This window comes from Rhincodon typus, chromosome 24 (assembly GCF_021869965.1).
Source record: "Rhincodon typus isolate 14 chromosome 24, sRhiTyp1.1, whole genome shotgun sequence".
Classification (NCBI taxonomy): domain Eukaryota; kingdom Metazoa; phylum Chordata; class Chondrichthyes; order Orectolobiformes; family Rhincodontidae; genus Rhincodon; species Rhincodon typus.
Genome location: NC_063355.1, coordinates 30,048,296 through 30,071,091, shown reverse-complemented (window position 1 = coordinate 30,071,091; position 22,796 = coordinate 30,048,296). Strand labels below are relative to the sequence as shown.

Here is a 22,796-nt window from a genome sequence, read left to right as displayed (position 1 = left end):
CTCTCAAGGTCAGGGCTATGTACAGGTATGGCTCAGGGATCTGTCTGGTTTGGTTACTGAAGTGGGTGGGCCATGGTGAATCAGTCGGCTCTGTCCAGAGAAATTAAAGATAGAAAAGGGCTTGGGGGTGGATGAGGGGCCTGTGGGAGAATCAGCAAGTTATTCTTTGAGACTGAGGGCTGAGGTGGTGTGGAGATGACAAATGTGAAGGGGTTTGGGGGGTGGGCAATAGTTTTTGCAAGTGGGGTATGGTAAAGCATGCTTAGGAAAGGCGTGCTGTAGGAGGGGTTTTTGCCCAGGGTGAGGAGCACCTTGTCTTCAAGGGAGGCTGCACAGTGTATGACCACCGCAGGCATGGTATCCTCAAACATCGTGGTTTTGATGAAATGGAGGTTGGTGGGGGTGGGGATCTGGTACAGATCATGTAGAGATTTTGGATGGGGACCTAGAGAGGTGCAAAGCCTATGGGATTTATGGGAAGGGCTATCAGTATTGAGATCTGGATGTTTTTGGCCTTACTGATACACAGAGATAGAGGCTGGAAGCCATTGACTGAGAAGTGTTCTCCGTCACCTTCCATCGTGCTGGAAGTTGAAAGTGAGGAATGGGGAAGAAAATGGCTGCAGCAGGCTCTCAGCACAGACATCGCACTGGTGCAGTTACATTCAAATACTGTATAGTGCATATATAGTGTCATCAAAGTGGCCTCAACAAGTTTCCTTCTTTATTTATCCAACCACTACGTCTGTGTGTATTTCCTGGTTCTGCAGGGAGCCTGCTCAGCATGGTAGACTGTTGGTCCTGGGGAGTTGCCCAGGTGGGCCTGGGGGTACTTGGTGTTTGGATGGGTAAGACGTGCTGAGGGTCTCTTGCCACTTGCAAGCTTACACTCCTTGGTGTGAATGACCAAGGGTTGGAGGAGGGCATGTAGTTGGGGTGGGTGAAGTCATGGACACCTCTGGAGTGTGCTGAGTGGAGACTTTTGAGGGTAATGTGTCTGTTTGCTTCCTTGAATGGGGTGGGGGGGAGTGCTTTCTTGAACTGTCCTCCCTCCTTGTGAGTGCACATGGCATGCACACCAGGTTCCCCATCCCCTTGTCACTATGCCTTCGGTCCTGAGGTCTAATAGCCAGAACAGTGGAGTGCCAGTGTGTGTGCCTCTGTTGCTGTCTATGGCAGCTGCCAATCTATCCGTGGAGGTGGGCAGACAGTTGCAAAATTCCCTGCTAGGATGCAGCTTCTGGGCAATGAGGGCCATTGTGTCCCACAGACCTGACTGCTGTTCTTGTCACTCCCTAAGGATGTGGATGAAGCTTCTGATCGCAGCACCACAGGGTCCTGTCCAACCAGGGGCTGAACAGGTATCTGGTCACCGGTAATCCTCCAGCAGTCTGGACATTTCTTCCTCCGCAAACTATGGAGTTGTTATAGTGAGATGCTCCTTGCATCATGCTCCCACACTGTCTACACCTAACGTTCCCAATGAGGTGTCAGTATCTGAGCTGGTGTGGGATGCAGGAGACTGCTTTGCTGATGCTTCCCCTGAGGCTTCAGTACTCTCATCCGCAGAGACTGTGGGGGTGGCTTTGGCGAGATCTGTTTGTTTCATAGAGGAGCTGGTGGAGTTGGCGGTGCTACCTGTAAGACAAGAGAGAGAAGACCACACAGCTTGTGGTTAGAAGAGGTGTGCAATGAATGAGACTGAATGAGAATGAATGGGCTTACTGTGAGAGTTACAATGAAATGAAGTTGACAGGGCATGGATGCTTTGGCATTCCCACAGGAGCGGTCCTGGTTTTCTTCTGTAAAGGGCAGGAGTCTGTCCTCATAGGAGCTAAGGAGTCTGACGTTTGACATCTCTCCAAACATAGATGCTCCACCTGCCAAATTGTGAGCTGTCTTCTCTTGTAATGAGAGAGAGAGAGAGAGCGATGAATTGAGTGAGATAAAAGTGGGTAGCACAGCTGTTAGTCATGGTGCAGGTTGACGAAAGGTGGTGAGGTGTCCCGAGTGACTGAGTACGCAGCACAGAGGCCAAGCAGGGTTAGTGGAGTAGGAGGTTTGGTGGGGAGGGTATGCATGAATGAGGAAAGATGTTTTGGAAAATAGAGTGTGTGTGGCAGGGCCTTGGTGAGAGGTGGATGCAGGAGCAGATAGAAGAATGTGACAATTTTTACCCTGGCACAGTGAACGCAGTGACCACCTTATATTACCTCTGGCTGTTCCTCTGGACTGTGGGGATGGCGCTGACTAAAGTGGCAATGTCAGACCAGGCTGCCAGGATCTAGTGGCATGGCCTCCTCTGCCAGTCCTTCTGAAACAAGACTCCTCACCTTTGCACCATCCTCTTGATCAGGACCTCGAGGTCCCCGTCTGAGAATTGCGGTTCCATCGTCCTCCTCTTTGACATCTTCTGGAAAGGACCTTGATCGAGCAGGGCAGCTTTGGAATGCTAGTGCTTGTCTGGGTACACAGCACCTTTTTTGAAATGGTGTGGATGTGAGGGATGCTGGTTTTTTGGCAGATATCCACTTAGTGGTGAGTTGTTCTGGGAATGGAGCATGGGAAGATGGGCTGGAATTGGACTTGATGAACACCTTAGAGGCGGAAAAGGTAGTTAATGAGGTGAATTTCATAAGATATGTTCTAGACCATTGGCAAAATACCTAATGCAATTTGCTCTTAGCCAAACAAATTAAGATTCAGCCCGTGACGTAACTTACCTTAGGTGTACCAAGAGTAGAATTCATGTTTTAATCCAAATCAATAATCTTTTACTTTGCTGAGTTGTGGAGCTAGTCAGAGGAGCATCTGTTTTGGAGATGGTTGAAGATTATGATGTCCACACAGGATTAGTTATTGTTCTGTCTTCTGCTACTCTGGGCAGCACCACATAGAACCCATGCATTCGCCCTTTGTACTGTGGGTCCTCTGTTACTGACACAGACTTCACTGAGCCCACATGCAATGGTGTTTTTTTAACACACAGTGTAGATTGCTATATCTTAAAGTTGAGGTGCCCTTAGATCTTGATGTGGATTACAATTGGACAGGGAGTCCTGGGAAAGCTGATTTTTCTTTCCCTTTGTGTTCCGAATTGTGTGCAATAATCCATCAATTAAACAGCTTAAAAGTAGTCTGAGTAGGAACAATTATGATTAAGTTTTAATGTTCCAAGACAGAGATGAGTAAGATGCATTATTTTGAATAATTAGTCCAGTGGGTCCCAATAGGATCATTTTCTGCTAGCCCTGTTCCCCTTATTACATAAGATGCCTTCCACAGCCAATAGAAATTTTCCTGTTTTCTCTCTTAACATCTAGAATAAATAACAATACAAATAAAAAGATAGCTGACTACTAAACAATCATTGCAGATACATCACAAAAACAAGTGTTGCACAACAAACCTTTGAAGAAATCTATTCAATAAAATGATTGGTTTACATTTGTTTGAGGACACATTAGCAGAGAGAAACAGATTAGGTGGAAGGCTGCATACTGAGGGGGTGGGTTATGTAATGGATTGTGCAGTCAGCTTGCACTTGTAGAACTTGAATTCAAACTCGGGTCAGAAAGATGAAATGAAGTTCTCTGTCCAATAGCAGTCTGACAAAAAGAAGTTTGGGCAGAAACTCAGAACTGAATATTATGGACCAGACCAGACCCCCTCAAAATATATTAAGAAGGTAGCCTTGACCCTACCGTTTCCTTATTTTAAAGGTAAATGTCAGGTGCTGAGTTCCAGATGTAATATGATTGATCAACCTACACGACATTAAGCAAAACACAATTTATTCAAACACTATTGTTAAAATACAGCACAAGAAAGAGAAACGTGGAACAACTTAACTCTATTGGAAAACTTAACAGAATAATAGATTATTTTACTACTAAACAGTAACTGTTTCAATATAGTAACATGGTATAAACGCTCCCGTAGCAGGTAGAGAACACCCAGCTTTTGGCTGTAACTGAGAGAGGGACAAAAAAAATGCTTCCAGCTCTTCAAAATCCCAACTGCAGCTGGAAACTGAAAGTAAAAATCCCTGGTTCTGTGGGTGGGTATTGACCACACCCATTCAGGCTGCTCCTATTGTTTCAGCATTTAAAAAAAAATCACCCAAGACTTTTCAAGTTGTTTCTCTTCTCATGGACTTCTCAGTACCTGTCCCCCAATCTCTCTCTAAAAGAAACCAGGACAAAACACAACTCTTAAAGCCATATCATCATCACACTAATGAGCCACCAGTATACCTCCAGTTTCATTGAGGGAGGCATAGAACAGTTAGTGGAACAATGCCACAGGGCATGGTGTTCCGAGGCTGGCTCTGCGATACAGTTTTCCAGCACACTAGATGGGAATTTCACTCTGTTTCTCACCAGCTGAACTTTACATTGGACACTGACGCTGCAGGTTCATTATCGACACCACTTGGCTTAATAAGTCCAAATGTTGCTTCAGACAGATATGTAACTATGTTGAATCTCTTGGTTCCAAGTAGAAATATTTGCACCAACCATTTACTATTCCATTACTCACAGTTAGACTTTCTGACTTTAAACAGACAGATCAATTTAAGCACTTCCTTACCAGGAGAATAATAAATTGATCGTTTAAATGATATAATACGCTGTCGTCATAAATCAGTTTATCATCCAGGTCGTGATTAGCTGCATCGATGAGGTTGTCTTTTTTTTAAATCAATATTCCTTTGTTTCTTTTTGTTCAGGTAAATATTGGCCAAGGTTATCACTTTGAAGTTTCCAGGATAGCAAAAGGAAATGGCATAGTGTTCGTTTCAGTAAAAGTTGTAAATATTGGGTGCAACCATCAGAAAAAGACTGAAGTTTTTTTTTGCCAAAAGTTAAGGCGGTAACCTGTGGGATTTATCTGAAGTGCATAACTTGAACTTTTCTTTATGATAAAGGAGAAAGATAAATATTGATCAAGCTATCATATAAAGTAATACTCAGTAATAATTTTCATGACAGTTAATTTTGTGGTGTGTCAGTTCTGTCAGCATCAATAGTTAAAATAGGCTGGAACAGTGTGGCTTGTGATTCAGCGCTGAACAACTTGACTGTTTTCTGTCTGAGTCCTTGATGTGCCATTACTGTGTTTTAAACCCTATCACTTGGTTTTAAGGATCTCAAGTCCTGACTAGGACCAAATTTGTCTTGACACATTCCCATGCGTGTGCTAATAAAGGAATTAAAAGTTCTTTCAGCTGGTGGACATTTTTTTTGTGTACACTAACAGTATAGTGTCACTAGTGACAAGCCAACAAGCTCATGCCTGATGATTGTAGTAACCCCTGATTCAGCTGATTTCACTATGTCCTATGCTTTTTGTGAACTTATGCCTTGACTGGACTCCCTGCTCATCCAGTCAATCTAAATTTGAGAATAGCTCTTTCAATGTTTTCCATTTTAATCAGGATATATATGGGCAGCTTCCTGTTTCCAGGTTCTGAGGAAGGGTCACTGATCCAAAGCATTAACTCTGATTTCTCTTTACAGATGGTACCAGACCTGCTGAGCTTTTCCAGCAACTTCTGTTTTTGTTTCTGCTTTACCACATCCGCGGTTGTTTTGGGTTTTATTTCATATTTCCATTCCTTTCTTTGATAGCTGTGTAATTCCAATAATTGTGGTGTGAAACCCAACAGACTGGTACATATCAAGCAGTAATTATTAGATTTCATTAAGTTCTTCTATTCCTTACTTTAATTAAATTGTTGACCCAAGAAGTAATTAACAGCTAAATTTAATTGAAACTTATCAGCTGTTATGTTGACAAATATCAAATAGACAAAATTTGATCAACAAAAACCTCGATGCAAAACAAATTTCTTTCTCCCGTTTTCCTCAAATAAGCAAGGAATGGTAAGTGTTCCTAAAGAAGTACTGTTTCAAAGGTTGTTGCAATCCACAAGGATACTTGCAGGAGTACGGTATTGAAATTGTCAAAGTTAATATATTTGTCAGCAAATTTTTCAGCAAAGTAAAAGAAATTTGCACATTTTTCAATAAAAGGTTAGATAAGTACTTAAAAAAAAAGTAGATAACTGTAAATTATCTTTTTCTTAAACTCATTGATTATAGTCATGTGATGTCCTGCAAGTTACCTGCCACCTGCACTATGCCACTATTATATTGGTGGAAAATTAAATAAAAATAAAGTACACTGGTTTCAGTCTTCATTGAGTAGAGACCTGAAAGCTCACTTGAAGAAAATACAGTGAACTAAAAACCTCGTGCAGAGAGAAAATGCTGGAGAAACACAACAGGTTTGGCAGCATCTGTGGACAGAGAGAGAAACAGAGTTAATGTTTGGAGTCCTGTGTGACTTTTTCAGCACATGATGCCGCCAGACCTGCTGAGTTTCTAAGCGTTTTCAGTGTTTGTTTCAGATTTCCAGCATCTACAGTATTTTTGTTTTAAGGATCTCAAGTCCTGACTAGGACCAAATTCGTCTTGACACATTCCCATGCGTGTGCTAATAAAGGAATTAAAAGTTCTTTCAGCTGGTAGACCTTTTTTGTTGTGTACACTAACAGTATAGTGTCACAAATGACAAGCCAATAAGCTCATCCCTGATGATTGCATTGACCCCCTGATTATAGGCAGCACGGGCAGGATGTGCGGAGCAGGTCACTTGTTCGTGCCATCAGAAAAAAAGAATGTGAGGTTGTGGAGCAAATGGAATCCAAAGAGGTAAGAGAGAGAAAAACGGCTAGACCTGCTGATGCTAATATTTCTTTTTACAAACTGTTGTTTTAGGTTTTGATCTGTGTGAGGTGGGGCAAGAGGAAGTGGTGTTGAAGACGGGCAAACAGGCAAACAGAAAAACCATGCACTTTGCTCTCCAGTCTTTGCTTGCTTTGTTTGGTGAGTTTTGAAACACATTTTTAGAACTGAATTACAATGCATGAAAGGCAGATGCTATGATCCGCTAAGTATCGGTCTAGATCAATATGGTACAAGCCAGCTAAAACTGAGGCACATGGATTTTTCAGTGATCACTGTTGTCTAAGCATCAGCTTATCAACTGCTTACAAGGGGTTCTTTCACATTTTCAATGTAATACCTCCTCTCGTCATTGAGTTTCTTGAAGTAGGTAAAAGGTAAACGTTAAAGGAAGTGCAAGATGCTTGTCTAATTAACATTAAGATCAAAAGCCCAAATTTAAGTCATATAAATTCTGCACATAGATCCTATTTCAATCCCAAACGGGCCTGAAGGAATGTCAGCTTCTATAAATGCAAAGTAATAACATTGCCCAGAAAAATGCCTGCATGCTTTGGAATAAGTGCATTGGAAATATCTATGGAGAAGGTGCTGGGAATTTGGATTTAGAAAATTAAAACCATGAGAAATAGTAAGGAAGAGCTGGATCAATGGACTAACTATGCTGTCTGTTCCTAAACAACACCACACAAGCAATTCTGATGATTTCTGCATCCTTAACACAAAAAGATACCAATTCTCTTATGTTCAGAATAGCAGATAGATACTTTAAAATATTGACTCAGTTGATAACGTTCTTGATTCTGAATCGAAGTTTGAGCATTCAAGCCTGAATCCTCGATGTGAACAAGAAAATCTGTGCTAACTATCATGTGCAGTCCTGATGGAGTGCTGCACTGTCAGAGACACAATTAAATTTGACGAAGGTTTCAGCACTACTCCCCATGTTCAGATAAACTAATAAAAATCCTCAAGGAAGAATGAATTTGTTCATTGTGTGGTGAAATTATTGATCTACTATTTTGAATACAGTAAGGAATATTGCACTACATGACAATCGTAACAATTCTCCCAATCCCTTTGCACATTTCAAAAAGCAGAAAATCCTCTTTGTACCTAGATCAACATTTCTCCCTCAATCACCATGAGAAAAAAAGATATTACCTGATCATTTATAAGGTTGCTGGTTCATTGACTGATTTATAATATGTTAAATGTTTTAAGATGTTCCTTAAAAAGTTAACTATTACTCAACACCCTCAACAGCTTAGTGGGCAAATATATTTTCAGTGATGTAGTTTTATCAGTGGGCTTGTGAAATAACTGGAGCCTTCATGAGATATCTGATCTGCACCTGTTCATTATTCAGTAATCTGTCAAAATTGTGTGGATATCAGTTGAGGATAGGATTAAGTTTTGCTGTGATACCTTCAACAGTAAGCTGCTGACATTCACTGTCTGGGTGTAATTTGAAGAATTAACACTAAAGCTATATTTTGGAAGGTGGCTGTTAGTTTCAGTACTACAACCAAACAAAGAGTCAGCAGCTTTAGAAGAAGAGGGCAGCAAGTTGAATTCTTTAATTAACATTGCTCCACCTCTTGCTCTGAAATTAGCACTTCTCATTCAATTAACTGAGATTGCGCTGATGAGGATTATTGAACAGCACTTAGTAAGATTATCTGTAGGGGTTACAAAAGAAGCTTTGAATTAATTGTGTCAAAAAGTTTTTAAAAGATCATGATTCATAATTTAAATTTTTTGTTTAAGTGTCACTTGACCTTTTAACAGAGATTATCTTGCAGAAGCAATATTAGTTTTAATAGGATTACACCAGCAAAATTGATTCATAATGATAATCTCCGGAAGACTGTACACATATGGAAGGATCTTATTTATTTATTTTGTATAATTGTTCATAATCTGATTTCAGTAAATGACAGAAGTAGGTTGGAGAGGGCGATGCAGTAGGTTATATGAACTGCAGCTTTATATTGTGCACAGTTCATTCAGTTCTGTAACAAATGAGTAACCAGCTCCTAAATAAATTAAACAAGAAGGTGTCTATATAATTAGATGGGATGACATTGTGCATTTTGAATTATATTTGAAATGTTTTCTTGGATGTCCAATAGAAATATTGTAATTTATTTTGTCACACTGTTTATTAATGCATGGGGCTGCTCCTGACCCCTATTTTGATTATAGATTTGCTTATCATTTGTTTGTTTTTTGTCATTTTTCTCTGGATTTCTTACTGTTTCCTCCATCTGAGCCAGAGGCACAGTAAAGCAGCTGTCAGCAGATGTGCACCTGCTGCTGGTGTGTATATGAGACTGGCTGAACAAGGGATGCTATCTGCCAGTAATTTTTGTTAAGTTTTTGTCCCTTTTTTTGCGAAATGTTTTGCAGTACTTCATCCTTATCTGATGGTCCTCGACGGCTTGAGCATTTAATATGAGACAAACTTTTAAATGCTCAAGTTTGATTGGCCAAACAAACATTTATTTGCGGAGAACATTTACAGTTCTGAAGATTAAAAACAAAAGCATCAGAATATTTTAAACACTATGGAGCACATTTTATATAAACAGCATGTGCATGTTGGCTTCTGTGGAGATGTATGCTATGATAAAGTGTTGCAATTTATTAGTATGCTCTGGCCAGACCACGCTTTGGTTCCAATATTATGCTCCCAAAAAATCTGTGCTAGGAAAGGCTGACGGCCAGGAAATAGTTAGTCCACAGCACTGCATGCAATTTAGAGAGCACCTGAGAAACTCCCACAACAGCTTCTGGGCCACCTAGCAGTTTGTACAATCATTTTGACCTCGCAAGCTGTTACTACTGGACAATTACACTAGATGAAGTTGTTTGCCTGCCAAATCCACTGTAATTACTAGTTGCGTTTATGTGCTGTCATTAAAATTTTAAAAAAGCCCCAAACCAGAGGTGTAAGGGAGGAAAAAAATGGGTGCTGAGCTAAAGAAGGAGATATTTGAAAGGGTAGTCAAAAATCTGGCCACATGACTGTATTTTCAACAGAGTCCGAAAGGAGAGGGGAAAGCTGGAAAGGCAGTGAAATCCTGAGATGGGAATTCCAGGTAATGGAGCCAAGATAATTGAAGGCACGGCTACCATTGTTGGCGTTCTTGAAAGAGGCGTGTTGATGTAGGCACAAGGAGGAAAGGAAATACTTGCAAATCTGTATTCCCATGAATTTATAATGCGCAATGTTTCACTCTGTTCCAGATTCCACAGAACTGCCTAAACGACTCAGTCTCGACAGCTCCTCATCTCTGGAATCTCTGTCCTCCTCGCAGTCAGTTTCCAATCCAACAGGACAGCTAAACCCACCGTTTTCTCCCACTTATGGAGATTCCATGGCTTCAGATGCCATTTCTGTCTACAGCCTCAGTTCCATCGCCTCCTCCATGAGCTTTGCTTCAAAGACCGACGTGACTGGTGAAGGAATACTGCAAAGGGGGCGACAGGACTATGAGAGACCCAAGAACACTTACCCACACAAGGCCGCCACGCTGCGTAGTAGATCTTCTCCACAGGCAAATAACACAAGCCGAGATGAAGAGGAGTATGATGGATTCTCCATCATTAGCAGTGAGCCTTTAAGTGTCTACACTGACACTGTCAGTGTATCTGCCTCACCAAACAAAGAGAGGACTACAGAGCAGGTAGAACACTGCCATAATTTTGGGGACAGGCACACATTCAAAGACAGTGCCAGTGCTTCCAATTCTCCCGTTAAAATAACCCTCATTCCAAGTCCAAACTCACCATTTCAGAAGGTGGAATCCAGAAATAAACTTCCAAGTTCGGATACGGGAGAATCCGATCAGTCCAGCACAGAAACAGATAGCACGGTTAAATCCCAGGAGGATAAAGTGACTAAACTTAATCCTCAGGAGCTGGCACAAAAGATTTTGGAGGAGACTCAAAGCCACTTGCTTGCTGTTGAGAAACTGTATCAAAGTGGTGGATCAGCATGCAAAACCGGTTCGGCTGACGTGGACCATGGCGTAACAGGGCATCACGGTTCTTCAGTTTTTAAATCTTCAGATACAAGTGCGTTCAGTAGACCACAGAATGGTACTGGGCAGAAAAAACAGTCTTCTCCAATAACCACAAAACCAAAGCCTCCAACACGGAGCTCATCACTTCAGAAGGTGAACTCAGGAAGCAACACACCTACCAGTGACATCATTGAAGTAGGTCAGTCAGCAGGAGACTGTAATTCTAAAGGGGGCGAGAGCAGACAAATCACAGCACCACCTTCACCCATTGGGGATTTGCGCCAGTCCCCTGGCTCTTCACGGCAGTCCCCTGGCTCTTCACGGCAGTCCCCTGGCTCTTCGCGCCAGTCCCCTGGTTCATTGCGCCAATCCCCTGGTTCTTTGTCTGATCAATCACCAATCAAGATCAAATATCCCAGCTCCCCTTACAGTGCTCACATCTCCAGGTCTCCAAGCTCAGGCCACCAGTCTCCAGCTGGGAGTAACCCATCTCCTGCCCTTTCATACTCATCGGCAGGCTCAGCGCGCTCGAGCCCAGCTGATATCCCGGATCTGAGCAAATTGAAAATGACTGCCATTGACGAGAAGGTCAAGGCTGTCCACAACCTCAAAACCTTTTGGACTAGTGCAACACAGCCTTCATCCAGACCTGTTCGAGCTGTGCCATCCAACCCTGCTCTTATAGGTTCCAAAGCTGATGCTCTAAGTTATTTGAATCTTTCACCAGCCAGACGCAGCAAGAAGGAAGGAAAGGAGGATAAACTTGAACTTAAGGAGTTTTCCAAGCTCCCATACACAGACAAGAAAGCCCAGAATGGGCGAGGGGGTTACCAGGAGACCAACAAACCAGCAGAAACAATGCAGCCACCAAGTAGCACTCAGAGAGAAGCGCGTCCATTGAGATTCCCATCTGGGAATGGTTATAAATTCCTGTCTCCAAGAAAATTCTTTCCCACCTCAAAGTGCTGAAATGACCCCAACCAGTCAGAAGAATTTTTTGATTGCCCATTTGACCTTGTGGGACTAGCATGTGTAAGCCAATTGTGTTGGACATGCGCTGTTTGTAAACAGAACCCATGTGTTGCGTGAACAGTACTAAAATTTTTATACTGTTAAAGGAAAAAAAAGCGAAAAAAACTACTGTGTAAAAATGTCATATTTTTATTGAATCAAAAAGTGGCATTTTGCCTTGTTTCTTAGTCATTTAATGATTGATAACAATTTATAAATGTCAAAAATCAAACTTGGAATGTCAGTCTGCAGTCAGAAGTATTTGTTGCAAAAAGGAAATAAACTAGGCTTGTCAGTTTTAGGTCACACCCAATTTTTATTGTAAGTGATTTCAAAAAGAAAATAGTGCCGTGTTCAAGAATTTTTTGATGTCCCATACATTGTAATCTTGCAGCAACAATGGTAAGCAATTTAATTCCTATTCTCATCAGAAAGCCTCCTCTGAAGGCTTCTAAACACAATCACCAAACACACTGTGGATCAGTGAACAAGAGGCATGGGTGTCTCCTATGACAAAAAAAATTGAATTGGTAACATCCAAATAGGGATGTATTGTATCATGCACTTCATATTATCACTTGAGAATTCTTCGAACTATTGATATAAAAGCATTTCACCAGCCTTTCCTCCACTCCCACACGTTAACTGTTCCTCAATAAGTCCATCCAATGCTGCAGTGTATTGAACAGGCCTACTTTATTGCACTTCAGCGGCATGGGTGAAGGTTTCTACTGAATGTTCCAAGTGAATTTGAGATGTGGCCTGTGGGTGTATGACTGCCAGTTGAGGCTGAGGTTCAATTCCGGATTGTTTATTCAGAGCCCACAGGCTTGGAGATGGAAATTCCGATGTAGACCTTTGCTGAAATACGAATGTGGATCATGGACCATAGTCCATTGCTAAAAGCAGAAATGCACTTTTGTATCTTATGGTGTGATTGCGTCAGTGATCAAGATCTTCAATCTGTTATTATCAGCAACAAAGCAAATCTCAGAATTACATCTATGGTGCTGTTTCCTCCCTGGACCTACTGCATCCTCTGGTTTGCCACTTGACATAAAATAACAAATTTGCAACACTAGTTTTGTAATTTCTGGTTGCCTCAATATTTCGTTGCCTGGAGAAATTGCTGTCAGGTTGATGAGAAACTTAGCAAATGGTTATGTTTGTGTGTATTTTCTGTGTGTGTGTGAGATTACATTTATCCATATCAGGGAGGGAAGAAAGGGCAGAGATACCTAAAACTTTCAAGCCTAAAAATATCAGTATGTCTGTTAATGATATTCCTTATGGTTTTTACATAAAATTCAAGAATAAGTGTTACGTCAATTCCAAAGTAAGCAAGGGAAAGAGTGGCGGATGCAACAACTGTAGACTTACTGCTCTGCTTACTTCATATTGTGGCAGCTTCTCATTTCGATGTGTTCTATAATATGGGCAGGGCCTTTTCATGATCTTGTATACTGTATACGGGGGGGGGGGGGGGGGGGGGGGGCAGCATTACAGTATTTTTACCAGCTTGTCCTATCACTCCAGTACCAATCCACTATGACCTGCTGCTTCTCTTGATAATAATCTAATATCAGCGAGATCGATCACTGTACTTTGTTTCAGTGTCTTGCAAGGTTAATAATTTTTTTTTCATTTTTCCTCTCATTTTGATATTTTTCTGTAAGATTTTCTTGAGGGACATGCATTTATATACTATGAAAGGTTTATATGCACAACTTCAAGGAGCACCAAGAGTATCCTTTTGACTGTAGCTGACTTTGAATCACTTGCCATATCAAATGTTAAAGTGAAAAGTTCCACCACCACTATGCTGCTCGGCTGTGCCTCAACCCTTACTCCTGTCTCCTCCATGCTTCCATAGTAGTTTGAAAATTCTTATCAGCCTCCTGAGCTGTACCCTAAGCAAACTCAAGCTCATTTAACATTCTGCCATCTGCATCCTCTTCAGTATTAAATCCTAGATCCCAGTCACCTCTCCAGATTATGTCATGGCACTGCCACCTCTAATCCCAGTCACCCCTCACCTGTTGTTATAGCATGGCTGCCTCCATCCTTGGTGAAAGCCACTGGTTTCTCATTTCCCTGAAATCCCAAATCCCTGTTTACAATTTTCGAATAATGCACAACATCCCCAGCACCCCTCCTCACCCTCACCTCTCGCCCTTAGACACAACACACTGCTCTTCTGTATATGGATGACTCTTTCCTCGCCTTCATTCTGCTTTGCTGTATCTCTCTCCGCCTTTGGAAAATTCCTGAAAATCTACCTCTATGACTATGACTTTGGTTACCTTCTATACCCTGACTCTCAACTCCTTCCTGGTGTCCATTTCTGTCCCTCACTCCTGCCTTTTGTCAAGTGCCTTGATACGTTTCATAACGTTGAAGGTACTATCTTAGCGTAAATTTCTTTTATTACTTAGATTTTTAAAAAAGAGAATTAGCTATAATGAACAGGATTCCTGATGCAGTTCTAGAAGTGTTTTTATACTATTTTATGATATTGTGTGATGGCATTTCACTGTCTAAACCAGCCAAGATCTTCTTTTCAGTGGTAATGGAAACTATTTTCTTTCCATGGGCTTCCATTTTTGCCATTGAAACGACCTCTTCTGTGGATCCACTTGGTTTACAGGAGACTAGCAGCAGGAAGATCATTTGGTCATTACTTTCACAGGACCTGCACTGCACTGAAACAGAATGTAAATGCATCTTTTGTCTTTTCTATTTGAAGACCGTATCCAGCTTGAAAGCATTGTATATACAAACCTACTTACTGTTTTCCCTTTTCTTCTGCTCATTCATACCAACACTTGTGCCCATTTCCTAGTTTTGAAATAGTGTGCTTTTTCCAAGCCAATTGAACAGTTACATACAGTGTGTGGACAGAAAACCAGTTCTGGACATGATCATGGAAACTATTTATTGTCTGGTTTACCGTACAGAAGGAGAAGGCAAATTAAGCATATTAACATTTCAAAGCAGGCCACTCATCATAAATACATCATATTGTCAGTTCCAATGCAGATTTTCATTTTTGAGTTGGAAGGATGAATGATGGAAATAGCTGAGGTACTGCGCTTTCTGCTGCCATCAGCTGCCCTGAAATTGTTTCTATGTTTGCCCATCGAGTATGCACACTATTAACTTTAACATATGCCAGCTTGGCTCAATGGTAGCCTACTTGCCTTGGCAGTCGAGGGTTATTTGTTCAAGGCATCTCTAAAGCAAAAGCACTGATGTTTGCTCTGAGAATTTGTTGTACTTCTGGAGACACCACCCAAACTGTGAGGCCTTGGTCAATAGGAAAGCTCTGCAGTTGTTTCAACTCCGAAATGAAAACAGGAAATGCTCACCAGGACTGGCAGCAGTTTTGTGGAGAGAAACTGCGTGAGTAGTCAGAATCTTGTTGAGGTTTTGGGAAGCCTCGGCTGCCAGTTGAAGAGCTGGTGTGAGATCTGTGCTGCCTCTTCCAGGGATGGTGCATGCTGGACCTTCCACTGGAATTAAGGCCTGAGGAGGGGGAGCTAAAGTTCCACTTAGCAAAGCCAGCTGGCCAGTTAGAGATCAGCAGCTCTTAAACTCAGCAGCGCCATGGAGGTGGTTGTGTCTGCTGGTGGAAGAGCATGTCAAGCCTCCCTGGATTGCAGAGGGCACAGAACGAAGTTGGTCAGTTTCCCTCATTGGGCATTGTGAGGAGAGAGGGACTGGGAGTTGGACACAAGGCTAAGGGGTTGACTACCAGCAGGCACCGCCTACCTATGTTAGTCCCCAAGTCAGGCTTAATTAATACCCTTCTTGCCTTCATATTCATCACCTATGAGAACAAATGTTGCCACCTAGTATTTCAGTTCTATGATCTTTCATCAGTATCTTGATCTTTAGAATGTACCATATCCTAGACAAATCCTTCTGTATGTTCTGAGCAACATTTAATCTTCAGCTGCTTGTGGGACCTCACTTTGCACAAGTTAGCAGCCTCTTTTACCTTCGCAGCATCAGTGACCTAAAGATTAGCCATGTTGGCTGATGCTGCTCCTATCCTTTGTTGCTCCTACTCAAATTTCTGCTTTTTTGTGTGTGTTTAAATAAATTAAGAACTATATTTAAACAAAACACTGCATGACTAAGTGTTGTAGTGCAGGCATGCATTGCTTGATGTTAACTCTGTTTTGCCAGCCCTTTCCCTTTCTTGTTAATATTTTCAGGGACCTTTGATGTATGTTCAGTTGAAATGTCTTGACCGTGAACATAGTGGCCTTTGTTGTTCTTATTGTATTTTGTTTGTTCCCAAATAACACTTCTGTGTACATGTCACATTCCAGATTATTGTGGAGAGTCTGGGAATAACAGATCATGTACTTGGATCAGTTGATGCAAGAATTGTTGATGTTCTAATTTATGTGTTGAATGCATAACCCAGTTAGATTTGTTGGAGCCGAGCACAACAGTCATATCTGGAAGCATATATATAAATTGGGTAGCCCAAGCCTGCAACCAGATGCAGAATCCCTCTATTCAGATAGCTGGGAACTGTGGTGAAAACCAGAGCCGAATACACTCAGGGAAATTATCACTGCAGCAAGGTGTGTTCTTTCCATGAACTTGTAGAGTCTAGCACTACAGTCAGGTCTGGAGACTGTGTACTCAGTCATGCAGACAAACCTGATGCCTGTGTACTCGGCATTGCAACCCCACCTGAAGTTCCATGTGCTCAGGAAACCTAGCACTCTCATTGGATCAGGACCTTGGGACCCTGACACGGCACTGAAATCATAATGCATGTGTTAAGGCTTGGGCATTTGTCTGTCAGATTGGGTGTAATATTCTGATAATATTCTGATAAAAGACGTGGTGTCTTAATCCAAGGTTCTGTTACCCAGTTTAATGTATTCTGCTATGATATTCCCATTCACGTTTTTGTAACGTGATGTAGAGTGGAGAATCTGTATTTTCTGAACCTTGGGTCCTATCAAATGGATCATGGTGGTCTTTTCTGAGCCTTGTGTGTCCCCATGTAATCCATTCACCAGAACATTCATCTATTTATGTATATTGTATTGATGAACCAATCCTAGTTATATTTGGCACCATTTCCATATCTTGCAGCCAGTCTCTAGAAAATAACAGAATATACAAACGAGTATATGATTTTTTTTAAACCAACTGGCATTAAATACAAATTTAGGTATATTTTGAGACAAGTTATGTAAAGAAATTTTGTTAAATGGACATCATTTTACATGAATGATAGTTAAGTTAAAGAATTTCTTTAATAGTGAAGTTGTACTTCTAAATATTCTTATAGAATGCAGGGCTAAGGTAGCTCTAGGACGCAACATCTTAGTGAGGAAGAATGACTTCTATGAATAACAACATGGATTAATGTGCAGGAGGTTAAAGTTGGATCCATCCTGGTGACTGTTCTTTTCCTGTCAATGCTTTTGGTTCTGCTCCAGAATCTCCAGAGATCAGGTATTGAAACCTCTCATGGTTACTTTGTTGAGGTGATGATGCATGATTCAGTCCAGTGAGTGATTCCTGCCATGACTTTATTTTGAAAGCAGTTCACTTTTCTTTTCATCTCTGATCAGAAATCATTTCTCCGTTGTAATTCCATGCTTGAATCAGTGATTTTATGACAGTTATGATGATGATTGAAGGCAACATTATTCAGTGCTTCTGTTTTCTTTTATTATCTTTTTAAGGAGAGTTGCTGAGTGGAAGTTATATAGGGCTATTTGTATGTGAAGTGAGACACTTCCTCATAGTTAGTCTAAACCTGCTGTTGCACTTTACAATTGGAGGGAAAGCATCACAATAAACGTTTCTATGGGGTTTATAGATTGAGCCATCAGCTTTGGTTCATTGAACTCATGGTCTACCTACTATGCCACCAGAAAGCATCTGCAAGTTGCTGTGGATGGCCAGTGCTCAACAAGGAATGTGCTGTCACATTCTCCAACATCATCAGGATTGAATAAAATTGCCATTTAAATTTGTGCCTACTAATAATATTTCAGGAGATTTGACTTTAGACTGATCTCATAAAAATGTAATGGAATTTCAGCAATTAAAGACAAGGTAAATTGCAAATGTATTCGGCACTATTCCTGTAGGCTGTTTTTCAAACACACTGATTTTCTAATCAACCTGCTCAAACATCTTATGACACACCTCCGGACGGGTGGGACTTGAATCTAGACCTTCTGACCCAGAGGCAGTGACACTACACTGTGCAACAAAACCACAGTAAGACACTGATTTGTCTGCATTACTGTGCACTTGCTCTTGTATCAATGAGTAGCAATTTAAGATCTGCATTGATACAAGAACATGACAGAATATTTCTGGATACTCTAAACTGGAGGCCAACTCATTCTGGTTTGAAATTGCACAAATGACAGTATCCCTCCTATACAGTATAAAATACATTACATTTAAAATTTAACATAACATTTTACAAAGTGCATGCTTCCACTACTTCATCTGCCCTTGGAACTTAATTTCTCAGGGAGTGGAGTGCTGCATGGAAACATTACAGAGAGCTCCATTTTGACTACATCTTAGTCTGAGTCAGACTGAGGTCTGTCTGTAGTGTAACTCCATTGATTGGTGTCAAATCAGTAACTACAGTATGATCAGAGATAGTAGGAACTGCAGATGCTGGAGAATCCGAGACAACAAGGTGCAGGGCTGGATGAACACAGCAGGTATGATTACAGCTTAGCTCCATGTCTATTCAGATATAAATTTGATGTGTTTGACAGGGTTCAGGAAATTTTGTAAGTATTTGATTTTGGGGAGTATTAGAGGGGGAGGGTGCTGGGTGTTGGTGAACATAAGAGGAAAATACAATTTTAAGCATTGAGTAATTTGTAAATTAACTTTCTACTAAGAAATGGTGCAGGATGAAATCTACCAAACAACTAGTCCAGCCAGTGGTATTTTGAGGCCTGTTTTTGGCACGATGGTACCAGAAATGTTTAGTGAAGAAATCTTACATACAAGTACAGCACTTGCAATGTTAATGACAGTAGCAATTTAACAATTAGCAAAGAACTCTTTATTAGTTCCTGATTTTAAAAACCTCAATTTCTTACAGGGAGAATGGGGGAGACTTGACATTCAGTCATATTTCTTCTGTTAGGTGAAAACAAAACCTCATCATAACTGGATGATGTATATTCACCATCATATTTGAAACATCATGTTGCTGGCCTACCAGCCCTGACCCTATCAACAGAGTAACTTGTTCATGAGGCTAATATTTGTCCAAATCCCATTTATTAACCAGGATTTCTAGTGCTAAATCAACTAAAAATTGTCACAGCCAAAAAAACTTTTTCTACCTTTGTCAAAAAAAATCTATTGTACTGGAGTACAACAGGAAAAGATAGTGGAAATACGCATCAAGTTTACCAGCACCTCAGAGGTTCAGCAGAAGACCTTTGTCAAAATGTTCATACGGTGGGTCCAGCTCATATTTCAGGGTTCAAGCGTCTGAGCTGTTCGGGGTCGGTGGATAATTGTTGACCTAATGGCAGTGCCTCTTCAACCATTACTGTCAGATATCCTCTCAGCCCTTCCGGTTCTTAAAATCTTCCCTCTAAATGCAGAAAAGCAATTTTCAATTGATCCCAAGGGAAGCAAACCATCTCCTAGTCCAGTTCAAAAGTTTGTTTCTCAATGCAACTCATAATAGAAACCGAACCAAATGAAACATATAACCCACAATAATGTACACATCTGACACTTAAGCAATTGGAATCTGTCATTTTTTTGAGTTTCTTAATTATCTTCAAGCAGAAAAAACAGGCCATTTCATGCTAAGCAATGCTGAATAAAATTGCACTGCTAGCATTGGAGCTCTAGACTGTAGATAATAAAAAAAGCTGTAAACTTGTATATATCTGATTTTATTTGAATGAGCTGGTTGTCTAAAACCCATTATCATCCTTTGTATGGTTTATTTATATGTACATATCTCAGTATTTTTTACAGTAGATGCATTTTAATGGGTACCTTTTGATTTGCTTCACACCTGACAAACTGCCGAGGAAGAATTTTTAAAAGAAGAAACGAAGGTGAACAAGACACTTTATGCAAGGCGGACTTAAACGTGCTGACACAGCGCCCATTCTTGTAATGCAGTATACAGTATAAATTATAATATGCAATTAAAAATGTTACAGAAATAGAATTTGGAATACAAAGTTATTACTAAATAAACACATTGAAACTGGCAACTTGAAATTGGAGTTCATGATTGTTGACTGGACTATACTACAGCCTATGGGAGAGGAACATGTCTGCTTTTGGTATCAGTTCCATTCACAGAATGATACAAGCAAACAGTGCCAAGTTATACATTTGTTCCTTTGCTGCCTATGTCCATCTTGGTCCATTGAATCCGGCAAGAGTGCACCCTAAAGGATTTATTCCTGAAGGTCAGTGCAGAATATGACACTGTGAACTCCAAGTATGCTTGGTAGTGTGAGGCTGGAAGTGCACAATTTCAATGGCAGACGTAGAGGAGGTTTTAAAGACTATTTTCAGGATTGCTTTAAGTATGTGTCCTTTAGCTCCTGCATTTCTGTGCAAAATAGTGAAACCCAAAATCTCTTCCAATTTTAAGACCTCACATCAGTTTGGGTCAATGGTGTGGAGTCACCATGTCAAGATCATTCATTCTGTGTACTATTTTCAAGCTTGGAAGAAGACTGGCAGTGTAATGCTGTACACATGGCACCAGAAATCAACAGTGTTTGTGCTACAAAACTGATGCAAATGATTTATTATTGCTATGTCCTGTTCAAAAAGCAAATGATCCGTAGAATGTTATAATCTAATATTTTAGTATTCTGATAATTAAAGTCATAGAAATGTACAGCACAGAAACAGACACTTTGGTCCAACTTGTCTGTACTGACCAGATACCCTAGATAAATCCAGTCCCATTTGGCCCATATCCCTCTAAACTTTTCCTATTCATGTACCAATCCAGATGCCTTTTAAATGTTGTAATTGTACCAGCCTCCACCACTTCCTCTGGCAGATCATTCCATACACGCACCACCCTCTGTGTGAAAAAGTTGCCCCTTAGGTCCCTTTTAAATCTTTCCCCTCTTAACTTAAACCTATGCCCTTGAGTTTTTGATTCACCCCACGCCAGGGAAAAGACCTTGTCTATTTACCCTATCCATGCCCCTCATGATCTTTTAAACCTCCATAAGGTCATCCCTCATCCTTCGAAGCTCCAGGGAAAATAGCCCCAGCCTATCCAGCCTCTCTCTATAGCTCAAACCCTCCAACCCTAGCAACATCCTTGTTTCTGAACCCTTTCAAGTTTCGCAACATCCTTCCTATAGCAAGGTGACCAGAATTGTACACAGTATTCCAAAAGTGCCTAACCAATGTCCTGTACAGCTGCAACATGACCTTCCGACTCCTACACTCAAGGCACTGTCCAATAAAGGCAATCATACCAAACGCTGCTTCACTATCCTATCTACCTGCAAATCCACTTTCAAGGAACTATGAACCTACACTCCCCAGGACCTTACCACTAAGTGTATAAGTCCTGCCCTGATTTGCCTTTCCAAAGTGCAGCATCTCACATTTATCGAAATTAAACTCCATCTGCTACTCCTCGGCCCATTGGCCCATCTGATCAAGATTATGTTGTACTCTGAGGTAACCTTCTTTGCTGTCTACTATACCTCTAATTTTGGTGTCATCTGCAAACTTACTAATCGTACCTCCTATATTCACATCCAAATCATTTATATAAATGCAAAAAGCAGTGGACCCAGCACTGATACTTGTGGCATACCACAGGTCACAGGCGTCCAGTCTGAAAAGCAACCCTCCACCACCACCCTCTGTCCTCTATCTTTGAGCAAGTTCTGCATCCAAATGACTAGTTCTCCCTTATTCCATGTGATCTAACCTTACCGACCAGTCTACCATGAGGAGGTTTGTTGAATGTGTTACTGAAGTCCATATAGATCACATCCACAGCTCTGCCCTCATCAATCCTCTTTGTTACTTCTTCAAAAAACTCAATCAATTTAGTGAGACACAAGTTCCCATGCACAAAACCATGTTGACTATCCCTAATCGGTCCTTGCCTTTCCAAATACATGTAAATCCTGTCCCTCAAAATCCCCTCCAACAACTTTCCCACCACCAATATCAGGCTAAGATAATTTTAGTAAATTTGATAGGCATCATTTCCCCTTCACAAAGCCATGCTGATTCTGCTTTGTCATATAACGTATTTCAAATTGCTGTGCTATTACATCTTTTATTATGGACTCAAACCTTTTCCCAAAAACAGACACTGAGAACTATATATCTTACTCCAATTCCAAAGACACTGTTTAGTGCAAATTTTAGCAGCCTCCAAGAAATATGTACTTCTATATGCTTACAAACTGGGATTCTTTTCTCAGAACAGTCAACAATTTGATAACTGGAGAGACAGGTAGAGAGAGCAAAACAGATCAGCCAGTCCAGAAATTTTTAAAGTAACTATGATCCCTGCTTAAAACCCAGTCAGAACTGGTTCATTTTTTTAAAATCACTATTCTCTTTAGATTGCTGGTTAGTGTCAGTCCTCCCTTGATTAACCAATTCCAACATCCAACCAGCTGCCATCACTGAACAGAGCAACCAGTCAGTACTGATTCAGTTACAGTGTTCTTCGGTCAGTAATTTTGTTGTATTACTTTTCAAGCCAATTCCCAACAGATAACATCTAACTTTGTTCCTTTCTCCTTTAAAACTTCAACTTATAGTTCTAAACCAAAAAAGAGCCAGGATTGACATGATAATCTGAGTGGCTACCTTTGGTACTTTATAACCTGTTTAGTCAATGATTATGTGATTAAAAGCTGTTGAAAGGTCCAAGGTAGGTCCTGTGAATCTTCTCCGAAATGCTGCAGAAAATTTCTACCATTTTTTTTCTCTAAGTTTCAGAAATTAT

The 22,796-nt window shown here is 40.8% G+C and overlaps 1 protein-coding gene across 1 annotated transcript in view; it reads left to right on the top strand.

Moving 5' to 3' along the window:
* Positions 1-12,100, top strand: part of LOC109918406 (tetratricopeptide repeat protein 28-like) — a 153,607-nt gene extending 141,507 nt beyond the window's left edge. The window contains exons 10-11 of the mRNA XM_048611636.1: positions 6,786-6,893; positions 10,005-12,100. Of these exons, the coding sequence (XP_048467593.1) occupies positions 6,786-6,893; positions 10,005-11,752 (1,856 nt within the window). The 3' untranslated portion in view covers positions 11,753-12,100. The remainder of the gene's footprint in view (positions 1-6,785; positions 6,894-10,004) is intronic.
* Positions 12,101-22,796: the final 10,696 nt, after the last annotated feature.